General features: G+C 34.2%; 1 protein-coding gene and 1 non-coding gene across 2 annotated transcripts in view; one reads left to right on the plus strand and one right to left on the minus strand.

The window, feature by feature from the left end:
• Positions 1-3,999: 3,999 nt before the first annotated feature.
• On the plus strand, positions 4,000-4,072 carry TRNAR-UCG (transfer RNA arginine (anticodon UCG)). Its single transcript has one exon. It is a non-coding gene; the product is annotated as a tRNA-Arg (tRNA).
• Positions 4,073-6,730: 2,658 nt separating this feature from the next.
• The window catches only part of LOC148954622 (ADP-ribosylation factor-like protein 6-interacting protein 4), a 37,632-nt gene continuing 18,383 nt past the window's right edge, over positions 6,731-25,979 (minus strand). Inside the window, exon 3 of the mRNA XM_089086647.1 lies at positions 6,731-6,870. Within this exon, the coding sequence (XP_088942773.1) occupies positions 6,744-6,870 (127 nt within the window). The 3' untranslated portion in view covers positions 6,731-6,743. The remainder of the gene's footprint in view (positions 6,871-25,979) is intronic.

Consider the following 25,979-nt stretch of genomic DNA (forward strand, 5'->3'; position numbering starts at 1 on the left):
GTCTTTTGTGTTTGGTCGATTTCATTTTAGAAAAAAAAAAATTACTCGCAGGTGTGAGTTGAACCAAAAGTGCTGACTACTTTTTGTGCCAAATTTCTGTAATTGGATAATTTTTCTTTTGTGACGTAAATGTTAAAAAAAAAAAAATTTTGATTCTGTATTTTCAAACATGCGTCTTAATTCTATTGCACTGTATGTCAATCAGATCCATTTGGAGATATTCTGGTACAGACTCAATTTCAACATGAAAAGGAGATGAACATATTTCAAAAATTTTGGTGTATTTTTTCCAGCTCTTAATTATTGAATCGGCTTTAAAAGCATCTGCAAGTTTTCTTATTTCTTTCGCATATTTGATATAATTATTACATTTTGATTTCTTAAATTCTTTCAACAATGGAAAGTTGTGAGCATTATTCATTTTCTATAGTGATTCAATTAACAACAATTTCTTCTGAAATTTTCTCATGTCATTAAATGTATCGACTATAAGGTTATCTTTTACTTGCAATGATATATCTAGTGCATGGACTTTGTTGAAAATACTCACTAAAAAGCATAAATCCAATAACCATTCATAATTTCTTATTTTTTGCAAGGACCTTTGTTTGTCATTTACAAACCAAGCAATCTCTTCTTGTAACTGATAAAATCCCCGTAAACACTTCCACGACTTAACCATCTGCTCGACTAAAGTACAGGGTTGTCAACAGCCGACGTCTAAATAGAGTGCAAATGAACGCCAAAAAAGAGTGATTTTTGCTCATAAAGAGTGCAAGTAAAAAATGCACCCAATCCTCTCTGAGATAAAAAAAAGAGTGTATATCACGCGAAAAGTGTGCAAGTTGGTAAGCCTGTTCCGTGATTTAGATGCATATCTGACAAAGTTGCCAACTACTGACGTTTAAAGCAAATAAAAACTAACATAAAAAAAGAGTGATTTTCACTCTTCTGCATCTCCTCTGAGGAAAAAAACGAGTGTATTTCACACGAAAAGTGTGCAAGTTGGCAACCCTGCTGAAGTACACAGGATCTAATTTTCTTTCAGAAAATCCTTAAATTGTCGATGTGCATGTACATGTGATCGAGTGTAATTCAGTGTTTTTATAACGCTACTTGCATAACAGGATGCATCGATAATACTTGGGCTATACAACATAATATAATACTTGGGCTAAATACATCGATAAACAATATTGTTAAGAATGAAGCATCGAATCTGTGATGTTCCAAGATGTGTGCGCATCATGAGGGCGCAAAATATAAAAGTGTGATGAATCTCGCGGGCCGCAAAAGGTTTACGGCGGGCCGCGGGTTGGCCACACTAAAGCGATTTCCTTTGAACTGCGATCCTTTTTGTTCATTTTAACGGTAATGCCGGCCCAATCACCTTTTATGCGGTCCTGAATATATGGCTGACCGAATGGGCTCACGCTATTTAAAGGATGTCTGAAATTAGGAGCTTTTAAGCAGAGATAAACCAAATTAAATTTGATGAACTTTAGCTAAGACAAGAGATTGCTTTTGTAATCGGAACCGTCCAACAATCACATAGTTGATATATAACTTGACTTTATTGAACATAAACACACAAATAAAACACAACTTCAGGGACTGATCAATGATCCCTAGGGCCTAAATGTAGCCCCTGGAGAACTTCGAGTATTCATATTAATATATCACTGATAATTGACAGAACAAAAAGTGTTAAACTTTGAAACAGAAAGAATACTGAAAAAAGGCACTGTGCACTCACGAACGTCGTTTGGGTTTGATCTGCAAATTTGGCCAATTTCTTCTTAGCAGTGAAAAAGATAGAGATTCTACCACCAGTTATGAGGAATAAAATAAACACAAGGTCAGCTAATAAAGTGAGACTGCAATTGCCAACTCTAAGAACAAACCGTTTCACCAATTCGTTCATTCCTGCTTACATGTCAGTGTTTAATAAGTTATTAAATAAAAAAAACAAGTTTTTTTTTAACTGAAAGTAAGAAGCGACATTAAAACTTAAAACGAACAGAAATTATTCCGTATATGAAAGGGGCTGTCCCCTTCTCAGCGCCTCGCTCTTTATGCTAAAGTTTTTATTGTTTTAAAAAATAAAGTAGTGAGACAGAGTCAAACTTAGCGTAAAGAGCGAGGCGTTGAGGAGGTGACAGCCCCTTTCAAATACGGAATAAGTTCCGTTCGTTTTAATGTCGCTCCTTACTTTCAGTTAAAAAAACTTGTTTTTTTTATTTAATTTCTTAACGTTTTTTTAAATAATGCTGGGAAATCCGGTGTCCCCTTCATAGGAATGTTCCTTCCCCCATGAAAACTTCCTCTATGGAAATATTCTCTCACGTAACTCCCGATCCACCCCCCCCCCCCCAACGACTAGAAAAAATCCCCCCTGAAAACTTCTGTATAGTTCCCAACAACCAATACTATATGTAAACATTGGGCAAAGTTCATAACTTGCAGACCTTCCCCAGGGGACTTTGGGGGATTAATTCATCCTCACAGACACTGATATTGTATTTTTCGACTATGCGGAACAAAATGGCTATCTCAAAATATTGATCGGGTGACTTAGGGGAAAAAATTAGCGTGGGAGGGGGCCTAGTTGCCCTCTATTTTTTTGTCACTTAAGAAGGGTACTAATTTCAGTTTTTACTTTCCGTTCGAATTTGCCCTCCTGCGATATTCTAGGACCTCTGGGTCGATACGATCACCCCTGGGGAAAAAAACAAATAAACACGCATTCGTGATCTTTCTTCTGGCAAAAACTACAAAATTCCACATTTTTGCAGATAGAAGCTTGAAACTTCTATAATATGGTTCTCTGATATGCTGAATCTGATGGTGTGATTTTCATTAAAGTTCTATGACTTACGGGCTTTCTCCCCCTTTTTTCAAAAATAAGGCAAATTTTCTCAGGCGCGTAACTTTTGATGGGTAAGACTAAATGAAACTTATATAATTGAAATCAGCATAAAAATCTGATTCTTCTGATGTATGTATTGGTATCAAATTTCTATTTTTTACAGTTTCGGTTACTATTGAGCTGGATCGCTCCTTGCTTACAGTTCGTTACCACGAACTGTTTGATAGTCTCGTGTTTTTTCTTGTTTTTGTTGTAAGTACTAGCGCCATTTAGTTGGAATTTTTAATAAATTATTTTCCAAATGACTGTGAAAATTCAACTGCAAATTTCGAAAGGGGACAACTTGGTATGCTTCAAAGAATTATATAAGCTTCTCCATTATTCAGGTGTTATTACATTTTGTGCGAGGATTGGTAACGTCAGAAAGTAGGTGTAGTATCGATCAATATTTTCTTTAATTATGGACAGCAGCTGAGCCGCGCAACGTTCTACGATGGGGGGACGAGGTCAATAAAAATATCGGTACTTGTTACTTATCCAGAACATACTCAGCAATTTTGATCTTCTGCAAGATCTGACAAAAACCGGTTTAGCTATCTGTATTAGTAGACAATTAGCTTTGGTTCAGTGGAGAAATTACGATGTAGGTATATTTTAATTAAGTATTTAATATACAGAGTTGGTATTTTACTTAGGTTATGTTCAGGGGCGTCCCAAGGCTCTTTTTATTCGGGGGGTGATCTTCGTAAATTTTTACCGAATCGCTACCTGGTTTATGCCGAATTTTCTGCAGAAATCAAGAATTTTGCTAAATTCCGGCCGATTTTGCAGTTTCTGCCGAAATTTTCATATTTATTAAAATAAAGCTACAATGTAGTTTTCCACTGAGCCAAAGCTAATTGTCTCCGCATAAAAACAGCAATAAATCGTTTATTGTCTGATTTTTTACATCCAAATTCTAGTGTGTACTGGCTAACATTCAAGTACCCTGTTTCCTTCTGGAGATTGAAGATGCAGCACAAATACTACAGATTCAATTCTTTTTAGGATTAAATAACTACTTTGGGTGAAAAAAGTATTGAAAATTATGTACTCAATTCTTAAACAACAATAGAAAATGAATAGTATAAGGCCTTGTGGCCTAATGGATAAGGCGTCGGACTTCGGATCCGAAGATTGCAGGTTCGAGTCCTGCCAGGGTCGTTTTTGCAGCCACATTTTTTTAAATTAAGAGTAATATTGATTTTGAAATTTAGTTATTAAAAGATTATACAGAATAATCATTCCCATAAATATACAAGCATAACTGGGGGTTTTAGTGATTTTATCTTAAGGTGCAATCAGACACCTATGATTTCCTATAAGGTTGAAAGGAATTCTGTTCAGATGTCGGTTTTACAAGTTATTAAATAAATTAAACAAGTCTTTTCAGCTGAAAGGGAGGAGAAACATTGAAACTTAAAACAAACAGAAATTATCACATATATAAAGGGGATTTCCCCCTCCTCAATACCTCGCTCTTTACGCTGAAGTTTTTGGTACTTAATAAGAATCTAGAACACCCGCGACAAAGACTGCATCAAGAAAGACCGAGACGCTTAATGAAAAACAGGTTTACGCTGCCTTGTGAGGTATAAACAAAGGGTAATGATGCTCAAAAATAAAGCGCTAATGAGATCTGCGGCTAGAAGACATGAGACAACCAGCATAACAATGAATACATCGCATCATAAATGAAATTTGCGGATAGAAGAGAATCAACAGTGAGAATCACAACGAGTCCCAGTAGAAAATAAATCCTATAAAATGGATGATTTTTTGGTACATTAAGAGGAAGGGGGAATTGAATTCACGCCATAACTTCTAAACTCAGTTAAAATTGCTTATTTGACATCCCATGTCTTAAAACTAAAGAACAACAAATATACATAGATAGTCCCTTTATACGAGCGATTGTGTATTTATTTATGTATGCATATATATTTATTTTGAAAACGATTTTGAATGAATCTGAACAGCTAAAGCAAAAGGTATGGAAAAATGTCTGATGTACAAAAATGATGCACACAAATAGAGCAAAAACGAAAAGTGCAACTAGAAGCCATGTAACAACAAGCATCACCACGAATTTCAAATAAGATTACTGGGTAACAAAATCTGAGATTAGGAGAAGAGCTACAGGGCTGAATCAATATATACAGGCCTGCCACGTGCAGAATGTAAAGGTCTCTTAGTGTGCTGATTTTTTAAACTTATATTCTAATCATCCCTTATTTGTATTGAAAAGGGAAGCGAACTTCTTGTGGATTCTACCATTAGCCTGAAGTACTCTGTATTTGACCTACCCAGTTTCTGTCTTCTCCCAATAGAGCTGAGTTTTGTTACCTTTGTGGATTCGTCAGCCGTTAGCTTGTGTGTCAGCCGTAATGGCACGTAATTTTCGGTTTATTGAAAAAAAAACCTCAAAATAATGTTAGTGCGTTCTAGGGTTTTTTGGCCTGAAAAATAATCTAGATGCGTCACAACTTTGAGATAATGTTGAGAGTCTTAATTTACGAAAAAAATACATATGAGAGACGCCATATTTATGAGCATGTTTCAATAGTGTAAATACGTCATTTCGACCTACATTAAAGTAATTGAGACCCTTCAATATTGCTTGTATTCACTGTGGAGCCCACCATTTTCTCGAGGAAATAGTAGCAAACAAAATTAATTCTTTTGGAGATTACTGCTTGGACCACTATATTTTTCAAGTGAATTGTCTGCCTTTTTTAAGGACATCACTTGCTCTCTAAAGAACTTTCCAAACAAAAGCGAAACTTGAATATACGTTTCCCCTAGCTTAACTCAATCTAAGAGATGATCGAACTATCAAGAGTCGTAATATTTTTAGACTTAAAGAAGCTGGACAATTTTATCACAAAATAAATTGAGCGGCATATCCCTCACAAACAACTGAAGGTGATTTTAAGCCACCTTCATATGGTCAAATGTACTTTTTAGACCCCGATGATGCTGTTGGAGAACGCCTTGAACATTCTTTAATGTGCATAGCTGTGCTTCAAAATAATCTATGGTAAAAATTTTCAGTCGTCAGATTCATGAGCCATAGCCAAGTACACTTGCACTCCGTATCATTTTCTGTCTGCGTAAAGAGTATGGGTACGCAAGCTGATCGGTCCCTGCATAAATAAGTCACCCACATAACCTGATTTAGTGAATTTTGATTCGGCTGATTAATTTGAGTTTTCCATGAGTTTCCATCTATTATTACTGAAAATTGTTACTGTTAAGTTGAATTTTAGTAAAAGTTAGCATTCCTGAATGAGTCTCAGTATAGCATTTATTTGGGACTAATTTTTTTTCAAACTATTTTTTTTTTATTATTGGTTACTATGGGCCTAGGTTTACTCTTTACTAGTTTGCAGCTATCGCTTTACCCATGAAAAATGTTCATCCACGAAATAATCCAAGAAAGATCCGTTGACGTGATTATTAAGAGACATTTTCACACACAAAAAAAGGAAAAGGTATGGCCAACAGGCCGTCAAAAGCTGAGCCCGGGACAAGTTTCCGTTGGTCAACTAACTATCATATACTAGGTACACACTAGTTTGCACAACCTAAAAATCTAAATTTTTTTTGGCTCTCCTACACGACGAAACTGGAAATTGCCTTGTACCTTCTCAATGCTATCTCTATGACTTCTTTATAACTATACTATAACTAGCATGACTAAGTAGTTGACACATTTATTTTCAGACCAAGGAGTTTTATATTCCATAGCTCATAGCTAAATTTCTTTCGAGTGAGCTGCACATGCTCAGCTACAACTATAAGAAAAAACAGCATAAAGAATAGACATGATTGTTTATTTATTGTGAAATAAAGTTTTTTGAAAGAAAGCACCATCTGCTTGTGTGGCGAGTTTATTAATCTCTTTGTGTCTATCACGGCTAACAATTTCTTCTAAGATTTCGCCACCACCACGGACTAGTCTGCAAAAGACAACAGAAATAAGACTAAATTGCTAATTGAATAAGACTAATTGCTAAATTGCACAGACTAAATCGCAGTTTTTAAAAATAATGTTGGCTAGAATATTTTGTCAAATAAATAAGGCAACGATAGACCTATCCGTAAGTTCCCATATGCCTTTGAAAATTAAAGCTAATCTATCAAGAAGAATCATAATTCAGTTACCTCAAAAATTTGAAAATAAGATTACGCTATCTGTTATGCAATATTTTCCCACTATTCTTCCAAAACGGCTAACTTTTTTCAGTAACATTCATTTTAATTGCAATCTCATATCAGTTGGAAATGTCCAATTGTTTTTAAGCTCATTTTCCGAACAACAGCCAAAACCTTTGGTTTTACCTCCCATTGCGCCAACGAATCCCACGATAAGTCACTGAACCGCTACCTAAAATTCAGCCGGTACTAGCACGACATATGCGTTACGAATATAGTTTTCCCTCGTTTGTAAAAATTTTTAATATTACACTCACCCTTCAACTAGTGTACATATTTATTTGTTTTAGTTCATTATTCTTTTTATTCGTTGTTGACTTTAAAGGTTTTTTTCTTTAATTTGAACTTGGGGTTCTTTAATTTTTTTTTACAGATAGTACGATATTTCAATGACTTAAGTCTTAGTTTGACTTTTATTATGACAAGAACTATCACTTACCGCCATGACCGTATAAGGGGTTTGACAATAAAATCAATTGAGTCTGAGCTACGGATATTAACGTAAAACTTTGGGGAAAGTTGACGTGGCTTTGCCAGTTTTTTGTCTCTGGCCTAAATTAACTTAGCTAGACAATTAAAGGAAAACTATAGTTTGCAGCAGTAGCTGCACTCTTGTATAATTTGATTATATTAGCTGAATTTAGTAAAGAATGAATCCCAGTTACAATTGACTTCGTCTTGTAGTTTTACTATAGCGTTATTCATGGTTGTAACCTACGATTATGATGTCATTCATCATCCTGTATAAAAAAGCAGTTTTTATCAAAAAATGGAATTCCTTTTTAACAATATGTTCTTAATGGAAAAGTACATGTAAATTGCATTTTCTTTTGAAACGAGCTCTTAAATAGCTCCCTATGATGATCCACTGCCTTGCTAGCAGGGGATAAAAAGAGGACGCATCAGCGCTACCTATACGAAAAGGGATTTTCCTTGTTATTCAAGCCAGAGGACTGTGCCTTTCCTGAATAAGGTTTACGACCGTGGCAATTTCTTTGATGTAACTTTTGTTTCAATCCGACGCCATTTTTGAGGTATTTCAGGCTATTTTTTTTAAATTCCCACAAGTATGTTTTCGAAACAACATTTTACCATTAAGACTAATCGAGATAATAGTTACCATTCCAAAATCAGCTACAAAGCAGAATTTTTTTTCACTAGCCCTTTTTTAACACGTTTTTTAAGTGTTCAGTAACTATGGACAGTTCTTCGTCCTTTATTAGGTTACTAAGATTACTAATTTGGCCCTGTCTCTTTAAATACACAGAAGACCACTATTAAAAACAACAAGAACGTTTCTAATGAAACGTTGGCTAGTAGCCCAGCCAAAGTTCAAAAAAGCCTGAAATGTTGTTGAGAATAATAATTCTATAGCAGAAACAATAATAGAGGTCACATCGTCCTTTACTAAAGGGAATGAGGGTCCTTTGAATTTTAACTCTGCTCATTTTAAATTTTGATATGGCTCTTTATTTTTCTTTGAAAATGTATTCTTTTTAATTAATGAAGTCTTGAGCCATATTTGGCTCTGTTATAGCAACGATTAGCAAATACACCATTTCAGAGCAACAGTCTGTCTCTATTATGAAACAAATATACTAAGAACATACTGACATAAGAAGTTACTAACGATCATCTGATCATAACCAATACATCATAACCAAGTTGGACCATCACAAAGGGTCATAATCTGTCGGTATTAGAACCTGGCTCTGACCAATTTTGAATTAAAATTAGCTTAGTGGAAGTGATGAAAGACTTAAGAGCCATGGCTGATCCGGGTTGCAGCGGTAGCTAGCAACCTAGTGAGAGACGATCACGTCCCTTAGTAAAAAATGAAATAGTCCATAACTCCTAAAACTAAAATCAGATAAAAAAAAAAACGAAGAACCCTATTAGAACCGCCTTGTCCGAAACCCCTATAAAGGAAACTTACCGTCCTTTGGCTTGAACAACAAGGGAAATATATTGGCTTGAAAATCAAGAAAAGTAGTTGCAACTGCGATATTATTTATATACGGCATCTTTTTTCTTTTCTTGTTTTTTTCTTTTTCGCAGCTAGCTTGGCACTGGAATATCGTAGAGAGGTGTTTAATGGCTCATTTTAAAGGAAATTGCTACATCTAGTGGCGTAATTAAAAACAAAATGTTTTTATAGTATAATAATTTTTATACCCAAAACTCCATTTTTCTATAGGACTGTAGTAGATAATGTTAAAAGCTTATTGTTCTAATTAAATGGTCCATGTGTATCAGGAGTCATTCTTAAATAATTGGAGCCAAAGTCAACTTTAGCGTAAAGAGCGAGGTACTGAGGAGGGGGTCCTCACATACATAGTAAGTTCTGTTCGTCTTAATTTTTAACATCTTATTGCATGCGAAAATGAAAATAGTGTTTTTAACATTATAAAAAACATGTAGATATATTTATGTAAAATACATCCGGGTTGCAGCGGTAGCTAGCAACTTTTTTTTTATAATATACAGTTGGATATTTCAAAGTCTTAGGTTTTAGTTTGACTCTATGATATTTCGAATCAACATATAAATTTCTATGACTATGGCCATGGCTGTGATTTTTATATGTTTAGTGCTTTATCTTTTATTATGTCAAGAAGTACCACTGATCAGCATGACCGTGCAAGGTGTTTAATAGTAAAATTGTTTATCGTCGTTATCATCGTTGATAAATCACATCAGTGCAGTTTTCGTTAAGAAAAAATTCAATCAGTGATAACCTATTGCGCCCCTAGACCCGGGCCTAGTGGGCACATTGGTAAATCTGGGCCTGTTATTATGGCTGAATCAGAAACTCCAAAAACTATTCGGTGTGTATAAAAGACACACAAGGCAGGTTCCAGGGGCAATAAACCTCCTCCAAAACATAAGAATAAACGAGTGACAGCTCTTCAGAATTGTGATCATTTACGAGTTGTGATTTGCAAGCAAAAGAAGAGCAGCTTTCCCCTCCTGAACTTGAAGAATATGAAAATATTGCCCCCCTTTTGACTCGTGATTATTCAGGGTTTATTTTTCGAATGGTATTAAATGATCTAACTACTGTCTTATGTTTAAATATGGCAAGCATGGGCGCCCATATGGGGGGGGCAGGGGGGGGGGCTCCCGCCCCCCCTGGCTGAATGATGTTGCCTTATTTTTATTTTTTTTTCTGAGATTTCTATTATATAGTATTAAAAGTGCCAATTAGACGAGGTTTGCCCCCCCCCTTGAATTCAGCTTATGGGCGCCCATGATGGCAAGGGTAAATATGGAACAGTCCACATTTCTGACCTGCGAATAAAGTGAATATACCACCCGATGCATTTTTTTATGCTCTTTCCGAATACAATAATCGCTTGTCACAAATTCAGTTTCAACCTAACTCAATCTAACCTAATCTTTCTAACCTTATCAAAATATATATATTCCTATGAGTTTATTGATTCTCGATTTTGTCACCGACGATTCAATTTACGGGTAATCCGGTTTTAACAAGAGTGACGCTAACAGAGGTATATAAGTCGTACCTAAAATAGGAGAAAAAGGTATCATCTTTGAGGGTCCGTAAAGAGCTTAAAATTGAATTTGTGAAAATAATTATAAGAAATTATATTCGGAGAGAATAAAAAAGGGCATTGAGTGGTATATTCACTTTATTCCTAGGTCAGAAAAGTGGCTCCATATTTACCATGGCCAGTAAATATTTTACCCACACTGTTTGATCATGTCTCTGAATAAAATTATTACACAACTCCTTGGTATGTATAATTTGATGGCTCAAAGAGGGCTCCGTGTCCAAACTCCCATCCGAAAATTCATAAACATGGACATTTCGCTCATTTTCCTACTAGAGATTTTCCAGCAGTCATTTTGGAATTAGGCTATAATGTTCAGACAACTATTTTAAATCAAAATACGGTAAATAGGTATTTCACACATGGTGTCTAAGAATATTCTGATTCTTTACCAATGTAATTTTTGCACTGTATAGTTGGATTGCCTAAGTAGGGAACTGAGGACCAAGTGTAAATAATTTCTTTACCACACTGCTTTTCCATTTACGAAAAATTAAGCAAGAAAAACGGACCAAGTGTCCTCCTGAACTTCATAACAATAGGAATTTTTCCCTTCTGTCAACTAGTGGTCATTCAGGGACTATAGATAGGGAATCCATAGCAGGACTCGAGCCCCGTCCTACTTAATCTAATTCAGATATATATCGGACCTTTTTTGAATCTTGGATATTCAACGAAAAAAGATCTAACAAGTGTATTAAACCAACACAGAACAGGTACGTATTTCACTCAAGTTATTCAACGATATTAAGTTATTAAAGGTATTCAACAACTTTTGAAGTCTCTAAAACTAAATAAAAATTATCATCATAAAACCAAATACAGTATATATACAACATTTTTCCCAATATGTTTAGTTTCCAAAGCACGAAATCCCGAAATCCAGCAAGGTAGGGACATATTTTACATATGCAATTGTGTTTGTCTCATGAGGTGTATTGGCTTTAGGCGACATGGAGCTCTTGTGAGTTGTCAGTAGTAGTAGTTTGATTTTCACCAAAGTTGGTAGTGTGGTAGTTGCCTAATTAAACAAAAATAATTTAATACGAAATGAAACATTTATAACATAAAATATAAAATACCAAGTTTTAAAATACCACTTTTTATTAAAATAAAAGGACACATCCTGGAATGTGTGGCCTTGAAAGGAACTTGCTCAATAACCGATTTCCTGGCTAAGTACGTCAATTGGCTGGATTAATGCGGTTGACATTATATATATATATATATATATATATATATATATATATATATATATATATATATATATATATATATACATATACTCAGATTTTTGAGACTGAGTGGCACTAATCCATTTGCAGGGCAAACCTCTGCCCGTTTGATTTCTTGTTAGAAATACCTTGGATTATATGTTCAAACATCGTAAGTGCTTAAGTGTCTTATTATATTATCATAGTAGTCTAATAATTGTTGATTCTCTGGGACAATTAGTCCCAGCGGTTTATATTACAAGACGTTGTATCGTGTGTTGCATTAATAAAAGTATTGTGTTATAGCCAACCTCTCTACAATCTTATTTTAGTCCCTCGAATAATCCCAGCTGGTACGCCAGATTAGTCAGGTCACAGCCTAAGGCACGCTACCCAAGTTTATTTACCTTAGGACCATAACTATACTCTCTATAAAGGGAGTAACAAGGTATCAACTAAAACTTCACTTTACTACCTTAAACCCACTTTACCACAGCTGATTGCAATTGGGGAAAAGCTGGATCGAAAAGACTAAATAAGGTTGCAAAAAAAAAAAAAAAAAAAAAGAAACAAAATGACTTTATCAGAAGGGGAAAGTAAATGAACTACGCTTTGAGCGGCGCTCGAATTAGCAAAACTTCGAGTAGCTCTGCTCGAACTTTGGCTATTACAAATGGACAAAATGGAAAAAGGCTCAATTAAGAATTGTAAAATGAAAAAAAAATGCAGTATCTAATATTTAGCAAGTAGAAGTAAGCGTATAATTAGTATTTTTATTAGTGTTAGTAATAAATGCAATGTGGTAGTGCCGTGTATCACTAAATAATAAAAGAATAGTACCACAAATTAAAAGAATGAAATAAAAGATAACATATAAAGAAAAATCTAACTGGACCGCAGAAATGTTGGTAGAAACAGAAGAATTTTAGGCATAATAGTAGCAAATAGGGTCCTAATTCAGCCTTACTACAGGTACAGGCTACAGACTTATCGTTCAAGGATAACACTACTACAATTTAGCACAGGTAACACATAAATTGTGGTCCGAACAATTGTAGGTTAGAAGCTGCCACTTCCGAGTTTTTAGGAGTGGAGGCGCTTCGAAAACATGGCATTTTACGACGTAATAAGCAATAGAATTACCTTTGTTAAAGCTAACACTAATACTAGGTTAGTTTTATAGTTTCACAAGCAAAGAGATGACAAAGATATAAAATTTGTAATTAAAGCACTTGAGGAGAGATGTGAAAAAAAAAGAGAAAAGTAACCTTATAAGTAAGAAACCAATGTGGAAGCTTAGTAAAAGTCGCTGAAGGAAGCGAAAAAAAAGAGTTGTTACTCAGCTGAGATGGGAAGTCTGCATAAGGCAAGAAATTCGGTGAGAGAAACCGATAATCACAGAAAATGGAGGCACGGGGATAGGTCTTAAAAAGGCCTGCTTTCCCTACATAGAGGACCTTCATCTGAATAATGGTGTTAGAAAAGTTCAAATTCTGAATTAACTGCATGAAATGAGTCAGAAAAAAGTTCAAATTAGAATTTTAAACCATGGCTCCTTTCGAGTCATGTAGATGTAAAGCAAGCCAGTGCATGAAAACTGTTATGCTTGTTTGCATAGATTATAAGCCCATGTTAGGACATACAGATAAGGTAATGCATGCTTCTGGGATAGCTAATATTGATAATTCTGGCCCGCTCTTACGGTTACTCAATGACGAACCACCCTCATGTCTATTCTAATTATAAATCAGTACAGTTTAGTCGAAAAGACAAAATAGTAAAAATAAGTGGAAAAAAGCTATAATAAAACTTACAAAAAAGGATGAAGAGTTCCTTAACGAAATAAAAATACCCAAAAATAACTTCATTAATCCAAAGACGGAAGTCGAAACAAAACGGAGAATTTCACCAAAAGATCAAGACGGTTGCAGCTAAAGTATCAGATTAGATTATACTCTACTCCAACTACCAGCCGTCCTAGAGATTGGGGAACAGAAGGGAAAAACCCATTAGATTTAAAAACAAAATTAAGCGTTCCTATAAACTCAACGAGGCACCATAGGAAAATGAATCGAAATCCATTCATATATTTTTTCCCAGATTGGAGCTTATTGATAAACCACAACCCGTGAACAACGCATTCAAAGCTATTCAGCCTTGCCAATGGGATTATTTTCTTTCTTTCCTTGGCAAAAAGGATCGTAATTAAATCAAGAATAAAATTTGCAACCAGTATATCGTAAAAATTACATTTTTATGAACAAATAAGGGCTAGAAAGTGTGGCGCAAAACTTAACTAAAATTGCTCTAAAAATCAACTAGAAAATATAGTGCTTTTAGAATACAAACACTTTTGGACGGAGAAACTTAAATAATTTCAAAATAATACAGGTTGCGAAAATAGACCCCCCCCCTTTAAAAACGAGGAGATCATAAAATTGACCAAAGAATGACAATCGGCGTAAAAACTTGTAAAAGCTATTGAATAAAATAGAAGACACATAAATATAGGCTTAGAAAAGACCTATTGAACTGAAAAAGATGAAAAAGACTTGAAAAAATCGCTTAGGCTTAGAAGATCAGAAATCAGCAGATACAATAATTAACCTTAAATCCCTTCTGAATACCCCAATTATTGCATCTAATTGGAACCCAAAACAATCACCAACAAAAATAGTAGTTTATAATGTTCTCCCCAGAGATATCTACTCAGGAGTTAAGAGAAGGCTTCTCAGATAGGGCTGGAAACACATTCCCAGTTGAGGATGTTACCCAACTTGGTAAACCTAACTCTAATGGCATAAAAACTAGTAGATCTTTCTTATTCACACTAAAAGATAAAATTGATATCCCAGAAAAATTATTCCTATTTGGGCAAATCAAACCACACAAGGAATACAAACCTAAGCCTATTCAGTGTCAGAAGTGTTTCAAACTGAGACAAACGAAAAAAAAATGCAATGAAATTCTCCAGGAGTGTAGTACTTGTAAATCTTTCCATCCTAAAGAGCTGACAACTTGCAACAACACTCAGCCTACATGCATCAATTGCAAAGGCCCACATGAATCTACAAATAAATCATTATGCCCTGCATACAAGAAAAGAGCTCTAACACTCCAAATATCAACAGAGAAGGCCATCCCATACCCCTTTGCAGCAATGGAAGCAAATGCTACCCAACGATACCAAATAAAGCCTGTAATGAAACCAACCAAAACCCCCAAGTCCATTGCCCCCATTCCATCCACCGCCCCTGCGCAAACACCATCTTCTCCTGCCTCTCGCGCACCACCCGCTCAGAAGGACTCACCACGACGCTCCAAATTCTTTTTTAGTAATATGAGGTTAGCCTGGCCCTAGCTCGTAAGAAGAAACAATCCAGTAACACTATCATGACTCTATCCCTTACTCAACAAACAGGATGCACAACCAAAAATTCAATTCCCAAATATATGCTTATTCATTCTAAACTGTAATGCAGTTCAGGCCATGAACATACATCAACTACAGAAAATAAAAATTATTGCAGAATTGGCAAAAATCTACATCCCAGATGATATGCTCATTCAAGCAAAAAAAGATCTTGCTTTACTTTTAACAAAGCTGAACATTGATACACAGTCATATGAAGAATAAATCAACAACACAACATTTATCAATACTCCAATGGAATGTAAGATCACTCACAGAAAATAAGCTAAATGAACTAATATCATGTATGAATAATAATTCCATTAATATTGCTTGCCTCCAGGAAACTCATTTAACCAAAAATCAACAAATTAAGTCTCTGGGATATATTCTCCTGAGAAAGGATAGATCTTCAGAGAGAAAAGGAGGTGGTATAGCTTTATTAGTTAATAATAATATAAAATTTTGTGGCATCAAATTTCCAGATTTTGAAAATGATGTTGATGTAATTGGTATAAGTGTTTGGCTGAATAATTTAAAAACCTACATAATAAGCTTTTATAACCCTAATGGCCAAACTACAGATGCCAAGGATTTCTTTAATTATATAAATAATTCTAATATGTTAAAAAATATCATTATTTGTGGTGATTTCAATGCCCACAGCCTTTTGTGCGGGAATAAACCAGCAAATGAAGCTGGTAAATTTATTGAGTATATGAATTCAAATAAAAATGGATTAGCAGTTGTTACCGCTCCAAACTTGACGGCCTTTTCTAACCCAAACAGTGGCAAAGTCTCCACAATTGATCTGCAAATTGTGTATTTAGATTTTGTGCAAAAAATTTACATAACTGAAATTTATAGTCTATGTACAAACCACTTTGCTATAGTTTGCTCCCTAAATAAACCTGCTGAAACTTTATTTCATACCTCCAAATATATCAACACTAAAGCAAATTGGTCTATTTTCCACAATAAGCTAAATGATGAAATTACAAGTTTCACCCAAAGTTCATGTATTTCTAACACAACAGTTGACACACATGCTGAAGCGTTGACATCTTTACTAATAAATACAGCTAATCATTCTATCCCCAGGACAACACCTAAGAAAACATTCCCTAAACAAATTCCTAAAGCATGGTGGACAAATTAGTGCCTAAATAAATGGAGGATAAAAAAGGCAGTTATGACATAATTCATAAAAAAACCAACACCTAATACATATTTAAAAAAATTACAAGCAGAATCTAATCTAAAAAGGACTATAATAGATGCTAAATATAAATACTGGAATAATTTTGCAAATAATCTCTCCAGAGAAACGCATGAGCAAATTATACATAAAGTCATAAGCCACATATGTGGAAAAAAGACTTCTCCCAACCCATTCCTGTATGAGCTTATACATAATAATACCCATTATGAAAATGATAATGAAAAGGCTAACCTATTTGCAACTCTTTTTGTTATTAAGCTAACATCAAATAATCAAAGCAAACTGTCCACAATTCCTATGAACCCTAGTTACTAACCGCGCCCAGGATCAGAGTACATAACTAATCCATTTTCAATCCAGGAATTGAATAATGCAATACATCATATCAGGTCCAAAACTAGCAGCAGCTATGACAATATACACCCTACATAGATAAAGAATCTCACACCTTCATACAAACAAGAACTGCTAAATTGTTATAATCATGCTTGGGCATCTTCTAGGTTCCCCAATATATGGAAATGTTCGTCCCTCCTACCAATCCTAAAGAAAAATAAACCAAAAGATAACCCTGAGTCTTATAGGCCCATAATGATTACACCTGTGATGGGGAAAATAATGGAGAAAATGATTTATCACAGACTCCTCTGGTTTGTTGAGAAAAATAACATGATCCCACACACTCAAACTGGATTCAGGAAATACCACTCCTCAACAGATGCTTTCATTTTACTAACAAATGCAATAAATGAATCTTTCTCAAAAAATAATATCCTAGTGGCAGCTTTCCTAGATTTTGAAGGAGCATATGACAATGTGAACCACCAAATCCTTTTAAATAAACTCGCAAACCTTGGAGTACCTTCTAAGCTAGTATCCTTTATTAAATCCTTCATATAAGTGCGAAGTTTCATTGTTTGTGTTGGTTCAGCCTCTTCACCCCAAAAGACACTATCCAAAGGCCTACCTCAGGGAGCAGTCCTCAGTTGCCTCCTATTTGCCCTATATCTCTGGGACATGAACCTACCCCACACGAATCTACAATATGCTGATGATCTGGTGCTATGGTCATCTGGCAACACCTTTCAGATAGCACAGTCAAATCTGCAAAAGTCACTTTTCCAGTTTGAAAAATTCTCTCAACATTCAGATTTACCCATTGCACCCACCAAGTCAAAAATAATCCAATTTCACCGGAAGCGAAACCATGTTAATGCAAAACTAACTCTAAATAAAACAACTATTCCAGAAGATAATAATATTAATTACCTAGGTCTAATGCTTGACCAAAAACTTAATTTCCACCTCCACATTTCAAACACAATAAAAAAATGTTATAGAAAAGCAAATATACTAAAAAGACTTCTTTCCACACCCTGGGGTTGTAAGGAGAAAACCTTACTCCAGTTTTATAAATCACATATAAGACCCCATATTGACTATGGGCTCATTGTCTATGGTGCATGTGCAAAGACCCAGATGCAAAAAATTGAAACAACACAAAATGATATAATACGTCTCATATTTGGTCTTAGGAAACCCACAAGCACCAAGTTTCTGCTTATGGAGAGTGGATTAACAACAATAAGGGAGAGACGTAGCTTTCTCTTGATAAAACATCTTACAAAAATTGAATCAAATAGCTCACACACATTACATAATTGGTTAAGAAATCCAGCCATGTATAGAGGTATTGCAGATGAGTATGCCAATATTCAAAAGAAGTTCCCTGTACCAGCAAAGTCTATTGCACCTACTTTCCCCCAATCCCCTCCATGGAATTGGTCATTTCCAATAATAAATACTGAATTTTCAAAATGGAATAAAGATTTAACCCCAATTGCTTTTGTCCAGAAAAAATTTGCAGAACTTAATACAATTAACTATAAAAATCACTTCCAAATATTTGCTGATGGGTCAAAAATGAATGAGAAGGTTGCAAGTGGTGTTTTCCTTCCTCACCTGAAAATTGCAATGGGCGAGAGATTATTTAATAATTTATCTATAATGTCTGCTGAGTTAAATGCCATAATCATGGCATTAGAACACCTTAAGCAAAACCAATCTTTGATTGAAAATTCGAATAATATTATCATCTATTCCGACTCTTTATCAAGCCTTGAGTTGCTGGCCTCAGCTCCTCAATATAAGTTGGACATTGACACTTATCATTGTCACAGTATTATTGATAATCTTGCTTCAAGTGGCATAAAAACTTACTTTCAGTACATTCCTAGCTACTCTGGCATAAGTGGTAATCATCAGGTTGATGAAATAGCAAAAAATGCTATAAATATTGACCAGCCAAGTGGGAGACCAATCCCAATTAGAGATATTTACTGATGGAGGCTATCAGATATTAATTTTAATAAGATTAATCCTATCCTTTCCCCCTTTCCCAATAAGTATCTCTTTAAAATTTATCATAGAATTCGTTCTGGAACAAATGGACTAAATTTCCTTGCATTCTCATATAAGATTTCTAATTCAAGTGGTTCAATTCCCCTGTCCCCTCTTTGCAGGCATTGTAATATGAATAATGAAACAATTGACTATTGCCTATTTGAATGTAATATGCTGACGTCTGCACAACATACCTTGCTTTCTAAACTGTTAAAATACTTTAAACACCATAAAATCTCACCATCAGCCAAGAGCCTAGCCAACTATACCTACACACAGAGCATAGAAATCGACATCTATCATCTTATATTTGAACTCCTTGAGTTGAAAGATCTGCTGAAAGATATCTGAATATATATAATAAATATGAGGCAATCAAGCCAGTAGCTCTGTAGCCCACAAAGTGAAGCAAAAGGAAAAGGGCTAAATAGTTTTACTGAAAAGCCCGCTTGCTGTTAAATAGAAGAAGAAGAAGAGGCTTCACTGAAGTAAATAATAAAAAAAAAGTACAAGTTGAAAAAATAGCCAGACGGAAATGAAGTAAAAGAAATTGGGTGACGTCGGCTAGACTTCGATATACGTGAATATTAAGCTGACCGAACAAGACTAGTACGAGATCTTTTTACTAAATTAGTACAAATAAGTAGCATATTATGCTAGGGAGCCACCTCGACAGAGGTGTAACCCTGGCCGCGATTAAATAGAAATATTGGAGTATGCTTCAGGTAGAATTGAAAAATTATGCTCTTCTTGCGGAAGTCGTTTTTTTAGGAAAAACGACTAACATGGCATAAAAAATTATAAAAGGTACATTAATAGTCTAAATGACCTAAGTTGAAGATGAAATTTAAGGCAGAACTAAAAAAAAGTTTAGGAAGTTAAAACGAAAACAGTTATATCGCTTATATATCTTAAAAAAAATTACCGTACGTAAAAAAAGAAGGCAAGGTATATTCTTTGTAGTAAAGCCATCTTTGTGACAAGAGAAAGAGCCCAAAAGCAAACTGTGGCCACAAATAAAAAGTGTGGGTACAAATAAATAATTATTGTGTGTGCAGGTTCATAATAGTCCTTTTAGCTGTAGCCTATGACAACAGAACCTAGAAAGGTTAAAAAGAGCTACCAAAAAGCAGCACTAGTATGAAAACCTGGGAGTGCAAGCACAAGTCCATTGATAGTGTCATACGAGGTAAAAAGGCGAATAGCTAAATTTTGAGCTTATCAAATCTAAGCTGTAAGCTGAACCTTATCCCATAATGACATTAAAACTGGAAAAAAGAGATGACATTCGAATACTCTATTAAACTGTCTCAATGACCGGAAATTCAAAAAAAAAATAAAAATGCTCAAGTTTTGGTATAAACGAACCGACATAGAGTAAACTGAACAAAGGTTATTAACGAAATATACAGTTATAAATGTATTTTGCTAACCTTTAATAAATATGGAAATTTTATCGTATAAAATTGCAAATGTAAAAATTTTAATAACAAAGTAGCATTGTAAGAACTGTTGCTAATACATTAAATAACGGCTAATCCCAGTTCTCGCTTATAGTGCATAGATCCATTTGTTAAAGTTGGAAAAAATGTTGTAATTATTGCAATTTCCGCTAAAGACTTATAAAATCAACTATATTGATTGAGTTATTAAAAATTTGTAAAAAGAATACGAATTTCAATACTTAAGTGACTTTTGAGTTTACATATTTATTTTTTGTTTTAGAGAAATTATGCTACTCATAAGACTAAAACGTGTCTGTATAAACAATATATAAATAAATTAAATTATTATTTTGAGTTTTCTATTTTAGAAAGAGAGTTATAACACTCATTAAGTTTTTACTTTTGATAAGCCTTATTGAAAAAAAATTATTATTTAGTGTTTATAATAATAAAGTTTCTTTAATTAAATTTTAAAAATTTTAGAAAAAACTTATTGGGTAGTTGTTATTTTAAGTTTTTTTGAATTCTGTTCAATGTATAAATCAGCGGTGTTGTTAAAAAAAATATTCTGTATTAATGCTTTACTAATATGAGTGTTTAATATGGTATTTTGAGTGTTTAATAATTATTGCTAATTTTAATATGTAAAGATTATAAATGCAATTAAAATCCAACCAGAAACGGAATGTTTCTATTTTAGCGGCACATTGTGTTTAGAAAACCAGTAAGAAAATAATTAGCCTCTTACTTCAGTATGAATCTAAGATTCAGTATGAATCTAGCTCCTGTACTGTGAAGACCAGAATATGAAATAGATAGCCATCCTAATTCAAAAACATTTGAGTGAATGAAAGGATTAAAATTGCGCAATTACTGGATACCTGAACTGTAATTGATTCAACAGAAATTTTTCTTTCAATAACACGTTCTTTGGATTTTTCGGGGGGTAGTCAATCACCCCCCTTGCAAGTAAGTCTCGTTTAATGATGTTTTAAAAAAAAAATTGTGTTCGGGCATATTGCCAAATTATATAATGAATATTCCAGTATCTCAAGTCAAGTTCAACCAAGCTAATGAGCTCCAAAACAAAAAATTAGACCGACTACTTAGTAAGCAGGGTGATTTAATAACTGCAGTTAACAATTTATCTTCTGAAATACAGGAGTTAAAGAATGAGGCTTTAGAAAGAGATAGAAAAATAGCCAAATTAGAAAGGTCACTGGAAGAGCAAAAGCAGAAGAACTCGTTGCTCGACCGTCAAATGCTACTAATTGAAGTAAAAGAAAGAAGTTCGAACTTGATCATACACGGCTTACCTACAGATATTAATCCGAATCAATCCCTTGAAGCTCACGTGAAAGATCTACTTAAGAAAACCTTAAATATTGAGTCATCTTTGTCAATTAACAAATGTTACCTCTTAGGTGGAAAAACTGTTAGTATAACGACTAGACACCATAATCAAAGTCAGACATGAAAACTAGCAGTTAGTCCAGTGCTAATTAGGATCAGGAATGAAGCTGAAGCGTATTTAGTTATGCAAAACATATCCGAGCTTAAGGGCTCTGGAATAAGAATTTTGTATGGACCTTCCTCCAGCACTTAACACTTTACGCGCAGGATTCCTCCCTAAAGCAAAAGAGATGAAGGAGTCTGGAATGATTGTTGCTTCTCGGGTTAAAAATAAAGGAACCCAAGTATGGCTTGAGATAAAAAAAAATTGTTCGGTGATATGGGAGAGAGCTGATCAATAACTGAATTGGATAGTAGTAATCTGAGTTTTGATTTATATGATTTTGTGGAGTATTTTGTTATTTTGTGTTTTGTGGTCTGGTTGTAAAGTTATTTGATAATTTATGATCGTTTGAGGATCATGATTATCTTATTTTCGGAGGCCCCTTCGCAAAATTATCATAATGACTATGATTTGGTTTTCTATTACTTTGTTTTTTTTTGTTATCAAAACTGATATATTTAGATTCTTTACTTTGCGTCACACTATTCCTGTTTTTTCTTATTTAAGGTTTTCATGTTATAAAGTTCTAGTTTTTTTTTTATGTTTGTCTCTTTCAGAAGAAGTTCTGGTCACAATTGTGTCTCCTTTAACTCTCCGTATGGTTGGTAAGTCACTTTTTGTCAATAAGTATACCCAGCATCGAGATAATGGATAATAGAATTCGTGATTTTGAGGAGCTCCCCCTTGATTTAGGTAAAATATTTGAGAATTTATGCAATGATGACGATGTTTTTGATATGATGGTTCATTCTATCTCAAAAAATAAATATCTACTCCCCACCCAAGTTTTTAATAAAGGCGCTAATTTTAGAATGGCATTGTTGAACTGTCGCGGGTTACTAAATATTTTTGATGAAATATCCCTGTTTATGTGTCATCGTAATATAGATGTCTTCTCCTCTTGTGAAACATTTTTAAATGATTCAACAAAGACATTTATTAACAAACAGGATTATACTTTTTTTCATAAGAATCGGATTAATAAAAAACAGGGAGGGGTAGGTTTTTTCATTAAATCAACAATTCAGTCAGATCTGGTGAGTGAATTTGATCACTTATATCTTGAAATGGTGTTTTGAATTTTTGGCAGTTAAAATAGATGTAAATGGTATGAAAATTTTGTGTTGTGTTTTTTACCGGCCTCCAAGTTCTCCAGCTTCAAGGTTCATTGAATTTCTTTATGATTTTGCGCTTATTGCTTCAAAAAATTATCCAAAAAAAGTGTTCATGGGTGACTTAAATATTGATTTATATAATTCTAATAATTCAAGTGGTAATTTCCTTAGAATATCTTCATACGGGGCTGACTTGTTACCTGTTTGCTTTTCCAGTGGTCTGTTACCAGCTTACGGAGTCCCAACAAGAATAATAAAAGATTCTGCTTCCCTTATTGATAGTTTGTTTATGAATCTAGAACTGAAGTCTAGTGATGTGGTTATTGAATATTTTTCAGACCATTTGATGCTTGTGACCGACTTTCACTTAATTACAGAGTTTAATAGGCCTACTAAGAAAAAATGAGGATGACTAATGGAAACCCCTTAAGTAAACTTAAAGTATTGCTTTCTTCAAGTGTCTTTTCTTCTTGCTTAGGGTCTTCGGACCCTGATTTTGCTGCTGAATGTTTTGTGAATCAGTTTAAACGTTGTTTCAATAATGCTTTCCCTTTCCGTCAAATATCGAGAAGAAATAGTATAAACCCGATTAAGCCTTGGATATCTCCTGGATTGCTGGTATCAATAAAAAATAAGAATCTGTTATACAAGGCATACTTAATGCATACATCTGAAGTTAAATTAGCTAAATTTTAAAGATACAAAAATTGTTTAACAAAAATTTTAAGATCAGCAAAAAGCAATTACTTCACCGAAGCCTTTGTTGAAGCAGACGGTTCCCCCAAGAAAATATGGGAAATTGCTAATAAGCGCTTAGGAAAGCAAAAGATCTATGATTTTCCCGATGAAATAATATCCGAAGATGGAACCATACTTGCTACAGGGAAAGTAAAAGTCGTTAATGCATTGAATATATACTTTGCAAAAATTGGCGAGGAAACCGCGTCAACGGCTGGAAACGACCAGGTCCGTCATCTGGAAAATGTAACTGGAGAGGACTTTCAATCATATCTACCCCCATCTCTCAATTGCTCCATTTTTCTTACTCCTGTAACCCCAGATGAAATTTTACTTACAATAAACCTTTTTAAGAATGGATCTTCGCAAGGGACCGATGGGTAATTGACTAATCTGATTAAGTGCATAGCACCAAATATTGTAAACCCGCTTTCCCATGTGTTCAACCTCTGTTTTAAAACCGGAAGATTTCCTTCTTGTTTCAAGTCTGCAAGAATTATCTCTTTGTATAAGGGAGGAGACCCGAAGAACCCAACAAACTATCGGCTGATTTCGATCCTGTCTACTTTTGGGAAGTTCCTTGAAAAGTGCCTATATAACCGTATAGTCAGCTTTCTAATGAAATCTAGATTTTTTAGTCTGATGCAATTTGGGTTACGGAAGTCTCACTCTACTGAGCGTGCTATTATGACAATGACTCAGTTTGTTCACGACGCCCTGGACAAAGGTGATATTCTTGCTACAATTTTTATTGACATTAAAAAGGCATTTGATACGATTTCCCATAAAATATTGCATACTAAACTTAATAACTGTGGCATAAGAGGCCCAGTTAATGATTTATTAATGTCATACCTAAAAAAACCGAAATTAGTATGTAGACGGAGGTGATACTTCTTCCTCATCAGTATCTCAATCTCAGTCTGTCGGAGTCCCAAAAGGCTCTATTTTGGGCCCATTCCTATTTCTTATCTGTGTTATTGATATCAGTAATAGCATCAATGATATTGGCCTTAGCATATTATTCGCCGATGACACGGCATGCAATGTCACCAGCCCCGAAACTAGATCTTTGAAACTTAGGTTGTAATCGGCGCTGTGGAGGCTTATCTTATAGTTTTCGAGAAATAAATTGACTATTAATGGTACAAAGACAAAATTCATCATCTTTTCTCGTACTGGGAAAACAGCACCGGAAATTATGATGATTAATATTCAAGGCCTACCCATTGAAATTGAAGGAGTGGAAGATATTAAATATCTCGGGATAATACTGGATTCAAGTTTATCATTTAAAAGACATGCAATTTATCTTCGGATGAAACTGGCAATAAATATTGGTATGATGAATCATCTGAAATTTGTTCTGCCGTTTTTTGCCCTGAAATCTCTTTATCATTCTCTAGTGCATTCATATATAAATTACTGTCCCACTATTTTTTTGAATAATTGTAAAACTCATATTCTTCCTCTTCAAAGGCAACAAAATAAAGCTCTGCGTTTAATGAAAAATTGCCTGCATAGCCCGTTTTCTTACCCTGGTAAATCGTCAACAAAAAGTATGTATCAAATTTTAAATATTCTTCCACTGGATCTTTTTTCTTCTTACCATTCTGTTCTTTATATGATTAAACACGTTCAAGGTCTTTTTCCTGAGTATTTTTATTTGCATAATAATTTTTTTCAGGATGATAATCATGTTTTGCATACATATTGGACCCATGGCAGTTCTGTTGTCCATCAGGCTTTAATAAAATATGAAAGGTCCCGTTTTTCACCAAGGCATAGTATTATATATAGTTGGAATAAATTTCATAGTTTTATAGATTTGAATAATTCATTGGTTAATAATAAAATTAGATTAATGAATGATTTTATCAGTAATTATTAATTTGATTAATTTTCTGGGGTAGTTGCTCCTCATTTCATTTTAGTTATTTGGTTACTTTGATTTTTTTGCGGATTTTGTTTGTTGTTACCATATGGAGAGTTGAAGAGCAAACTTTTTATTACGGTATCTCGAGATAGTATTAGTTATTTATTGTTGAGTTTTATATAAACCCACACACGAGTTATTCTCACTGTGGGTAATTAATTTGATAGTTTTGTAAAAAAAAAATTTTATTGATTAATAAAGAACTTGAACTTAACAAAAAAAATTATTTGTATATATTAGTGTGTAATTTTTTTCCTTATGTATACAAAAGTTAATG

The sequence above is a fragment of the Artemia sp. Qi Xiang Cuo genome, chromosome 3 (assembly GCF_049724085.1).
Source record: "Artemia sp. Qi Xiang Cuo chromosome 3, ASM4972408v1, whole genome shotgun sequence".
In the NCBI taxonomy this organism is placed as follows: Eukaryota; Metazoa; Arthropoda; class Branchiopoda; order Anostraca; family Artemiidae; genus Artemia; species Artemia sp. Qi Xiang Cuo.